The sequence below is a fragment of the Archocentrus centrarchus genome, chromosome 10, assembly GCF_007364275.1.
Source record: "Archocentrus centrarchus isolate MPI-CPG fArcCen1 chromosome 10, fArcCen1, whole genome shotgun sequence".
NCBI classification, from domain to species: domain Eukaryota; kingdom Metazoa; phylum Chordata; class Actinopteri; order Cichliformes; family Cichlidae; genus Archocentrus; species Archocentrus centrarchus.
In genome coordinates, this window is record NC_044355.1 from 24,762,958 (window position 1) to 24,774,044 (window position 11,087).

The window sequence follows — 11,087 nt, forward strand, 5'->3', positions numbered from 1 at the left end:
AGTAAACAAATGAATGGTTTGTGGTCGTCTTAATATGATTTCCTTATAAAATAATTCATATCAGACCACGTGACTTAGATTGATTCACTTCGCTTCAGTGTGAAGAGGGGGCGTGGCTGCGTGCACGGGGATGAACAAATTGCAACCAGGGCTCAAACTTGTGTCATTCATTCGGTTGGGATCTGCAGCAAGGACGGAGAGGCACGAGGCAGGCATGAAGGTTTTATCTTCACCAGAGTCTCCCGGACAGAGGGCCGCGAGAAGGGTAAGTTACATTTCCCAAGACAACAAAACTTTGTGCACAAATCGTGTTCTTCCTGATTTCAATCTTAAGTGTTTGACTTTTAAACCCCAAGATGTCTAAACCTCAGATGGAGAAGCGCAGGCGGGAGCGCATCAACCACAGTCTGGAGGAATTGCGAGTTCTGATGCTGGAGAGCACCCACAGTGAGGTATGTCTGTGCGTCATGGTTTTATTTTCGTTTGCTCAAAGTGTCTATAGCAGACTAAAAATGTAGTTCCTGGTTTACATGCTGTTCCTGAGTGATTTGTATTCCTGTTAATGCAGAAATTAAAGAATCCAAAAGTGGAGAAGGCAGAGATTCTGGAGAGTGTGGTCGAGTTCCTGAAGACAGAGAAGGAGGTACAGAAGGATCACCAGGCCTCCAAGAGGGCCCTGTCCATGGAGCAGAGATCGACTTGTGCCTGCCAGCCCAGCTACCATGACGGGATGAGATCCTGTCTGCTCAGGGTCAACCAGTTCATAGCCAGCAAGCGCCAAGAGGCAGGGGAGCCCAGTGGAGGGACTGTTGGGGTTTCTTTTATGCTTCCCGACATCCCCATGCACCCCACCGATCCCGGCCACATCCACGGGTCACTGATACCCCCTTCTCCCGCAGCAGCTGCTGCTGCTCTGCCTCATCTGCCCTTCCACCACCCTCAGCTCTCTCATCCCTACCTGACGCAGACGGCTGGCTTCCATGATGACACCAGGAATCTCTCTGGCGCAGGTGGAGGGCACATCCCCAATGCGCTTTGGAGACCCTGGCCTCAGTGACTCCCGCGTTGAGACTCAGCTTATGAGTCGATGTATCGTTGTAAATACTGTACATACGAACGAAATGTATAAATATGTATTTAAGGCTACTGAACAGCCTTCATTTAGGACGTTCAAGACACTTTCTCTAACAGCTCACACATATAACATGTTTTTGTAATGTGTGATTTCTCTTTTTAAAACTTTGAGACTCGCCTGTTATTCGACATTTTTTCTATTTTTCAAGGGCTTTTTTAGCAGAGTTTGCTGTTGTTGTTGTTGTTTTACATTTATACATTAGTACTTAAAAAGGTTTTTGGCTAGTGTTGACAGGATGTGCGTAAACTCGCTTTCCCTGATTTTTTTTTTTTTTTTTTTGTTTTTTAATTGGGTTTTTTTTCTTCTTCTTGGCTCTGAAATGTGTGTGTATATATATTTGAGCCACGGTGTGGGAAAATAATAATTGTGCTTGCTGAGTCCTAAATAAAGACACAGTTTGCGCAGTCCTTTCAGAGTGACCTACTGAGAGTGACCATGTACTTGGGCAATCTTGTAGAGGAACGGGACGCACTTGAAGGATCGTTAACCGACAGTTATGGCATCCTTTGTAATGCTGATAGGAAGGGGACTGGTTGTATGCTCGCAGCAGTTTTTCAGGGGTTAAAACAATGATGGTCATTCGCACACTGTCCAGAGTCTAGACTGCCTCAGGGTGCGGCAGCAGCCAATCCACAAAACCCACCTACATGAAAGGGAAGAGTAGCTGTTTCTGAAGTAAGGTCGTTAGTTGACTGGAAGCGAAATAAAAAAAAAAATAAAATAAAACTAAGCCTGAAAAAATATATATAAATTAGAGCAGAAAAAACGAAATTGAATAATGGAGCATATTTTTGAGACTTTGTTAAGCAAGTCTCAAAAATATGTTTGCCAATTTGTGGTAAGTTTTATTTGAAGTGGTGATTTAGCGTTGATAAACTTTGAAATCCACTTTCTGGATTCTGGTGGCAGAGGGGGGCGTCGGGTTTGGTCTCCCACTTTGATAACTGTCAGCAAGTGTGAAAACCGACACCTTTGCAGATTGGTTGACACAGTCTGTATAGGCAACCGTTAGCTGTAATAAGAGAGATAACAGCCTCGATTGTAGAAGGGGAAAAAAATCCACTCAAAACTGGGAACTGCCCACATCAGCATTTCAATGCACGCTGGATGTGATAGGTCGCAGCTTAAACGGTTACCATCATGGATAAAGCAGCGGTGACTGTCCTCAGTCAGCGGGTTTCCTTTCATCTTAAAGTGTAACAACTCTCCTTGTCCCTTCAGATCAGTGAAGACCTTTAAATTTACTATCCTTTTAAAGCATTTCCAGAGGACAAAAACCACAAATTTCAGCTTCAGTTTTAAAGCAACTTACAATATCGTGTGGCCCTTTGTTTGGTCTCCTTATCATAAATCCTACACAAATTCCTACAAAGTCCGTTTGAAAACATCTATCAAAGGAGGTGTTAGTCCCGCTGCGCTGATCTCTGGACAGGATGCTCCTTTGTGCGCCTCTAAGCTTCGAGCGCACGAAGAAAAGCCCACACAAGACTAAGTAAATCAATTAAAGTTGGAATCAGATTAGGGTTTCATTAGAGGGGCATCTGTCCAAATGAAGCTCAAATTGGTCAACAGGAAGCTTTTTTCTTTAAGTCATTGTGAAATGGATATGAATTAACCCATAAATCGAATACATTAGTTCATTCAGTATGATGGCTCAAAGTTGAATTATGCCTAAAATAAATATCCAAGCATTGGAAACTGTCAGACTAAACATGCTTCTGCCTGTACTGGTTTTTACCACATCGGTGAGAACACAATAAACACGCCGTTTGCGCCCCTCAACAAACCATTTGATGCTCGCAGGCGACGCAAGCTAGAGCCATAAAATAAAACACAATATTTTAATAAGAGGTCATCACATAGTTAGATCGATAAGAGCTCCTAAATAAGCAAAGGTTCAGGTGGTGTCGGTCTACCACTGGCTCGGCTCTGGTTGTGCGTAAAGCATATGGCACCTTAGGGTGCTAATGGGTCCGCTGCCACACGCGCGCTGGAGGTAACCGACTCGTGCACGCCAACACCTTCGTGACGCAGTGTTAATTACCGCACGTCTTCATGAGGTGAGTTGTAGCCCAAATTAAAGATATTCTCAGCAGATGTGAAACATTTTCTCGTAAACCCGTGACTGTAGACTGTCCCTGCTGAAAATGCGCTCGGTTTCGGCGCAGTCCCTACGTCTTCATATCCCCCCAGCCTACGCTGCATATCAGGGTTAAAAACACCCAAAAAAAAACGGATTTATAACTTTTATAACACAATTAGTGAACTTAACAGACGCCAGCTCAACTGCAACTGGCTGTCCTGGACAAAAGTTTATTCAAATATCTCAATTAATTTTGAATTTGGAGTAAATGTTTTTGCCTTTAGACCCTTAACCAGGCTTCTTTTCATGACTATTCACGTAGTGAAACCCTCTGCTGGTGGTAAGTGGAGGGGAAAGCACATTCATTTAGGTGAACAATGCAGCACTGCTGTGCTTTTTTCCCTCTACTGTGAGCCGTGGAGCAGGTCAGTGACTGGACAACATCTGCTCTGGTGGCAGCCAGCATGCCCCAGTAATTAAGGCAAATGTTCATAGAAACAAACACTCACTTACACACAAAGTCCTGCACAGACCTGCTGTGTAACTTGGCAGGAAACAGCACATCTCTTACAGGAAGAATCAACCTAAAATGAAAACTAATGCAAAGGTAATATTTCGTGAAAAAAATCTTTATTCATAGCAAGAGAAAAGTCACAGTAATAACACTGCAAAGAAATGTCAAAAAACAAGCAGAGTGTAGTAGGTTTACATCATATTAACTACTTTGTGTGGGTAAGCATGTGTGCGGCTACATCACTCCATCAGACTTTGCCCACAGCGAGGCCCTGGGCTTTCTGAAACTCCTGCTGTAAACTAGACAAGACTTCTCGATGCTGTTCGGATTTCTTTTCCATGTCTTTCAGTAGCGTCTCGTACCTCTGACTGCACAAGGACAAAAAAAAGAAAAGAAAGATGTTTTTACACACTTGAATGAGCAATATCAAATCACATTCATCTACATTATTTATTTATTTTACTCATGACATAATACTTGCAAATATTCTAGATAATACTGTAACATTTAATATCTCAAAACTATACAAACATAAACAGAAGACTACCCTAAATTATTACATGCCCCCTCTTTTTCTGTAATTTTACACAATTTAAGCCCTTCACAAAATACAAAGTGGCCATAAAGCTGAATCAACAAGTTAATTAAGTATTTGTACCTCACAGAATTTAATAAATACCACTGGGCCTTTTTACTTCTGGTTTTTAAACCCTCTCCTGCTATTATATAATCACAGTAAGAGTAAAGACTTTGACAAAGCCCAAGCTCATGACTGCCCTCTACCTATGAGGAGCACAGTGACAGCTGCTGTCTGTCCTGATATCAGCAATCAAGCAATATGTAAGGTTTCATGTGCTAAACAGTGCAACGAATTTCCTTTCAGTGCCTACACAAAGTATCAACAGGATGGAAAGTGCACAGAGGATTTCCAGAAAATAGTCATATATGGTCAATGAACCACCACCTACTGCAGATAATGCACACAGGAGTAACAGTACACTAAACACAAACTTTAAAGAGATTAAGTTCTGTGTTTGAAAATGAACTTTAAAGGTTGACACATTCAGCCTGGTGTGGTATGTGATCTGAAAATTACTGATTGATACACCTCAATTTAAATGGAACTGCCTGCGTAGTATCATTTGTTATGGGCAGGACATAGTTTCTGAAAGCATTTTATGAGGTTCTAGTTGTGCCAAAACTACACTCACATGCGCAGTGCAGCATCTCCCACAGAATTAGACTATGGCCATAGCAAGAGCTGGTTGCTATATATACACACTTTGAAACAATAAATATTGGAGCAATAATCAGCTGCCTTTCCAGTGAGTCCTGTTATAACTCCAGCTCCACTGTTTTATTATGCAGCTGAAGATGGTAGCCACTGTTGTAAGTGTAATTTGTGGCCAGCAGAGGTAGCACGACTGCAGTCCACTGGCAGTCCTCTGTTATCAGATGGAGGCAGGGTACAAAGTATGTGTTGCAGCTAATCTGCTGGCCGCTCTTGCATATGTAGTTGTTGGTCCATCAGCAGAGCAAAGTTATAACATGCAACATGAGCTGACATGAAACTGTGTGTTAAAACCAATGAAAAGTGTCCACTGCAGCCCCTGTCTGTGATTTTCATGCTGTATTTTTTTTTTTTTTAAATATTTGATGTCTTTGCTCTCCTGTTTCCTGGCGGACTCTGCTGTGGCTCCCTTCCCTATTCTGACCCACTTGTCAGCGTTCAGTAGATGCAAATGTCATTCACTTCCAGTGATGTGCAGTTAGGATCTTGGAGAAATGTGTCTGGGGTGGGTGAAAACTCTGTGAGTTCAGGATAGCAACACATGGAGCAGCTATAGCAGATCTCCAGAGCAGAACAAGGGCTGCAGTCACTTTCTTTAGAGACAGCTGAATGATATTGAGGAGCACAACAACAATGACCTGGTGTGCCCACCAGTAGAGAAACGAGGTGGGAAGATTTGGAGCTAACTGGTTAGCAGCGACTGACCTTACAAAAGAAGAGCAAGGGTCACAAATGAAGTAGCCTAGAGTTAAAAGTTAAAATGCTTCAGACAAATTTATGTTGCTCGTTCAGTTGACAGTGGGAACATAATCGTAGCACAAAAGAACCTCTCAGTAAACTGTGTTTTTTCTACACTCATCCTCCACAGATTTGGTAACTGCTACCACACCACATTCTGAACTTTTACACGTGTGTCTGCATTCAATGAATCTGAGCTGTTCGTGTTGGACGTGAAGCCAATAAATCTTGACCAACAGTTACTGTGAGTCAGATGCAGGAAGGAGCGAAGGCTTTTGTTAAGTGAACTCTTTGAATGTCACAGATTCTGGAAAGGCAATACTCATGAGTCTCAGGAAAGGTACAGACCAGGGGTTAGCAATTAATTTTCCCCAAGGGGAAACATGAGAAACTGGGACTGTTGTGGAGGGCTGCACCAATACCTTGGGGAAATTAATTGCCCATCTCTGGTATAAACTGTGTGTGAGACTGATCATTTTTACTGTTTTTAGTAGTTTATACAGCTGCAAACCAAATTTCCCCTCTCTAGCTGACAACAATGACTGGTTGGTTGATCAGCCTCGTAAGACGTATTCATAAGGTGTTGCAAAAAAACACATCTCCAGTTCTCCTCTATCATCATAACATCTACACTTAGTTAACCTGCTGAGGGCGTACTGAATCATAACTACTCCCCAGTGACCAAAACCTAATGTATTCCCATAGCACAGTGACGCTCTCTTAACCATATCAGGGTGCAAGGCATGGATAGAAGCACGGCTTACATTTCTCCGTTGATGTACTCCAGCCTTTTTGCTACTGTGGCTTTGGCCTCATCAAGGTCTTGCTTCACTAACACGGGCCCAATGAGCTTATAAACGGTGTTTGAACTGTCCAGCAGGTCCAGTTCCTGGTGAGACAAAACGAGGCCTTATGTTTACTACACAACATATCGCAACAAACGGAGAAATAAATTCGCTTCCAATGGCGATGTGAGTGAATAAAACAGCAAAAAGAAAAGCGAGCCGAGGTACCTCTTTAACAATGTTGTTCTCCGTCAGCTGCGTCTCCAGCTTCTGTCTGGCTGACATGTTCTTGCTAACCTCTGAACAAGACACACAGTTAGCTAACGAGCAGCGCTACTGATTACATTTTAATAACAGTGCAGTCGAAATATTATTGTGACTATACAAGATATAGCTGGCACTTATAACGACACACGTAAATATATATCTATCTATCCTAATATGGTCAGTTAGCTCAACACATCATGTCACATTATGAGAAGCCACGCAGTGCTGACGGGCACCCACCTTTCTGCATCTGCGCGTATTTCTCTACTTCCGCTTTCAACTTCTTTTGAATGGCCTCCGCCATGTTTGTATATGTTTTAAAGAGTGCTGTCGAGTGCGTAAATGTTTAAAAGATAAATAAGAAGCTATATGTGGTACGGCATGAGAGCTCTGTGGGAGCTAACCGGAGAGGGAAGAGGCTAGAGCGGATGTTAGCTCATCCCTTCAAAGTAAGAGCCCAAATGGGGACGGGGGGGGGGGGGGGTATCCGCGACAAATAAAGTGGTCAAATTAAAGCATTCGGAAAAGAATATGTGTATATGTACATGTAATTTATTCATATAAATTCTCCTTATTCTGTCATTTTCCAATTATTATTTTTGAATTTTTTTGTTGACGCTGCCGTGGTTGCGGGTGTTTACGACACCGTTTTACGACACTGTGCGCGCAGTTCCTCTTCGCTTCGGTGCAAGATGGCTTCGTCGTTTTGGAAAGGTGTTGTCGGTATCGGACTTTTCTCCTTAGCTCACGCAGCTTTCTCAGCGGCACAACGTGAGTTCGGTTGCACAGACTAAAGACACACGTCGCCCTAGCCGTGTTTATTGTTGACTGTCTCCGGTATCACCGGGCAGCTCCATAAAACCGCAGCTCGGGCCTGTCGGTTAGCTAACATAATGCTAGGTCAGCTCCGCTTTGAATGGGCGCAGGGGTACCGATTTAAAGCTTTACTTGCAGTGCAGCCCGAAGGGGTCGGTAGTAGCGCTGGACAGCCTTTCGAGTGACTACCACAGTTTATAAAAGCATTTAAAGAGGATCTCCCGCGGGGCCCTTGTTATAGTTAGTTAATTTGCACTGTTTGTGCGAGGTGTTCATTTTAACTGCTTTCGCTAAAAACTGTTTCTCTCATCAGATCGATCATACATGCGACTCACAGAGAAGGAGCATGAGACGCTACCAATTGACGTGAGTGGCTTTTATCCTTATTGACCCCCTATCCTGCTGTGTCTCCAAAGATCTGCCCACTGTTTTACCCATCGTTTCGCTTCCCTGTGCTTCCAGATTGTGTTGCAGACCTTATTATCGTTCGTCATGACCTGTTATGGTATTGTCCACATCGCTGGAGAGTTCAAAGACATGGATGCGTCCTCAGAGCTGAAAAACAAGTAAGCGATTTCACCCTGTAGCACCTCCACTCCCTTGACGGTGCGGTTGTTTGTGTCCTCTGTCACAAGGGGGTTAGCACACAGCTCACCACCTCAGCAGCATTTATAGCAACATTACTGTGAATCTGTTCGCCTCCAGTCCCACAGACGCAAACCGCCTGGAGATCGTGCTGATTAGTGGTCACATGCAGCTCCTACATCGCACAGCATCGAATGACACCAGAGATTGAAAACTTATTCAAAGCCTTGTCAACACAAGTCGGCAAGCAAAGGATCCCGTGTGACAAATCACAGCTTGAATGTTACATGGTTGATGAAATTCCCTTTTACCTGAAAAAATGTCTTGCCTCGTGGCCGGGCACTGCACGTGATATGCAGAATTGTTTTCGCAATTAGTATAAAGTAGTCACATTCACACCATAGCAACATGATGATTCCAATGCTTTGTTGAAGCTTTTGAAGTCTGTATTAGGCGCTTCTTTCTCCCTCTTCCCCAACAGGAGTGGATTGTATAATTTAACAAATGCAATAGGTGTCCATAACTTCCTGCCTCTTGGTGCCAATTTTTTTTATGTCTTTCTCTTTTTTTCTTTTCTCCAGAACTTTTGATACTCTGAGGAACCACCCATCGTTCTACCTTTTCAATCACAGGGGTCGGCTGCTATTCCGCACGCCAGAGGAGGAGCCCTCCTCGGTACGCAACCAGCAAGCTCTACCCAACCCCATACGGCTACGCAAGCTGGAGCATGTGCACTGAGACTGGCCTTTCCTGCCTGTAAACACGGTCATTGTCAGCTAAGATTTGTTTTTGTTAGACAGGAGGAGGGAGACAGTGTGAGAATTTCTTTCTCCTTTTTAATTTTTGTTTTGTTTTGTTTTTTGTAAATAAATAATGCTGTCCAAACATGCATCTCTGTCCATAATGTGGTTACTACCATATTCAACACTGACTGTGCCAACCCTTCAGTTTTTGTTTTTCAAGCAGATTTGTTTGTATATACAGTATGTAAATGCTTTGGAGTCTTAAGATACCCCTTTTGTCCCTTCTGAACTGAACTGGGATATTACTGTCCTTTGTAAATGTTTTCTATGAAGGGAATAACAAAGCCTGTTCTGGTTACTGTTTCATTTCAAACACACGTCAGCCTTCAGCTGCTGCCTGAGCAAAACTTTTGTCAACTGAAATGAGATTTATCAATGGACTCTAATATATTGCTTGATGATTTCCAGGAATCATAAAGGCTCTGTGCACTCTGTGTGTGAGGAAAAATAGTTGTTTTTAAGCCACAGGAAATCAAGTGAAGATTGAGACGCAAGTGCAGGGAAGTATTAGAGAGCTATTCTGAGACTGTGAAAACTAAGGCATAGTAGAAAGTAATGGTACATTAATTTGGGTCAAGTTTATTTTTCCTTCATTTTACATTTTGTCAATATTCAACAGATTGTTTTTAATTTAATAAAAGGCATACTGATTTTACAGACTGTCCAGATCTGTGTTTTTGTGATAAATAGTTGGGCTGAAATATTGCTTTTGTCAGACAAAACTGAGGGGCTTGGTTACTTTCCAGGTAATCTCATCATGCGGGAAGAAGTTGGTGACAAATGGCAATGCTTTTAAAAATTAAGTCATTGTAGTGTCAGTCTGCAGAGCTGTGCTGCACCTGTGACCTTGGTGCAGGACTGCTGCATCACAAAAAGCTCCTGATCAAAAACGCTGCAGTTGTTTATGATGGACGCTAGATGGCAGTCAAGGCTGAAGTTCCACTCTGGGTTATAAATGGAGCAAACAAGCCACATGGAACAGAAATAGGACAAAAAAGTACACTGCTTTGCCATGTCCTTCAGTATTACATATTTAATTTACTAACACTTATACTATACAACATAAGAATTAAATATTAAAACATTGAGATTTTAGTAGATGTACTGGTGCCAAATCTCAAGAAGGCTGATGTGCAAAGCTGTAGTAAATACAGAGGAATAATGTTGGTGAAAGGGCTGTTGAAATTAGGTTAAGAAGAGAGGTGAGGTGAGAGGATGGCTTCATACCGAGAAAGAGCACTACAGACTGAGAGCGTTGATGGACAAGTATAGAGAGGGTCAGAAGGAGCTGCTGTGTAGGCAAACTGTACGATAGGGTGCCAACAGAAAAACTGTGGTACTGCATAAGGAAGTCAGAAGTGGCAGACAAATATGTGAGGGTGATGTAGGACATGTATGAGGACAGTGGTGAGGTGTGACAGATGGGTTCAAGGTGGGTGGGATTACATCAGGGATCAGCTTTGAGCCCCTTTCTTGTTTGCAGTGGTGACGGAGAGGCCGACAGATGAAGTTGGTCAGGAGTCTCTGTGGACTACGATGCTCGCAGATGACACTGTGATCTGTAGTGAGAGTAGGAAGCAGGTGGAAGAGAGTCCGGAGGGGCAGAATTCATATGTGTGAATGAGTGGGAGGCAGGTGTAACAGCAAAGCTGCAAGGAGCAGGGGTAGTTATGGTGGAGAAGTTTAAATACCTGGGGTCAACCATCCAAAGCAACAAACAGTGCACAAGAGAGGTGAAGAAGAGAGCACAGGCAGGGTGGAGTGGGTGGAGACAAGTATCAGAAGGTTTACAAGATGGTAGTGAGATGTGTGGTACTAAAGAGCCCAAAGTGTGACAAGAAAATATCCCCCACACCATTACACCAGCAGCAGCCTGAACTGTTGATATAAGGCAGGATGGATCCACGCTTTCATCTTGTTTACACAAAATTCTTACCCTACCATCTGAATCTGGTAGCAGAAATCAGATGAGGCAGCATTTTTCCAATCATCTGCTGTCCAGTTTTGGTGCAGCTGTCTGAACTGTAGCCTCAGTTTTCTGTTCTTAGCTGACAGGAGTGGCATTCGGTG

The 11,087-nt window shown here is 43.1% G+C and overlaps 3 protein-coding genes across 3 annotated transcripts; 2 read left to right on the forward strand and 1 right to left on the reverse strand.

Moving 5' to 3' along the window:
• The first annotated feature begins 214 nt into the window (after window positions 1-214).
• On the forward strand, window positions 215-1,057 carry her5 (hairy-related 5). The gene is made up of 3 exons (XM_030740212.1): window positions 215-265; window positions 357-452; window positions 569-1,057. The coding sequence occupies exons 1-3, from the start codon at window positions 215-217 to the stop codon at window positions 1,055-1,057; spliced, it is 636 nt and encodes a 211-aa protein (XP_030596072.1).
• Window positions 1,058-3,831: 2,774 nt separating this feature from the next.
• On the reverse strand, window positions 3,832-7,256 carry pfdn6 (prefoldin subunit 6). Its single transcript, XM_030739512.1, has 4 exons — window positions 7,054-7,256; window positions 6,775-6,845; window positions 6,526-6,650; window positions 3,832-4,100 (listed from the first exon to the last, which is right to left on the reverse strand). Exons 1-4 carry the CDS (start codon window positions 7,115-7,117, stop codon window positions 3,980-3,982), a joined length of 381 nt encoding a protein of 126 aa, XP_030595372.1. The 5' UTR covers window positions 7,118-7,256; the 3' UTR covers window positions 3,832-3,979.
• A 192-nt stretch (window positions 7,257-7,448) lies between these two features.
• mmgt1 (membrane magnesium transporter 1) lies at window positions 7,449-9,672 on the forward strand. Its single transcript, XM_030739425.1, has 4 exons — window positions 7,449-7,584; window positions 7,943-7,995; window positions 8,092-8,195; window positions 8,796-9,672. The coding sequence occupies exons 1-4, from the start codon at window positions 7,506-7,508 to the stop codon at window positions 8,950-8,952; spliced, it is 393 nt and encodes a 130-aa protein (XP_030595285.1). The 5' UTR covers window positions 7,449-7,505; the 3' UTR covers window positions 8,953-9,672.
• The last annotated feature ends 1,415 nt before the right edge of the window (window positions 9,673-11,087 follow it).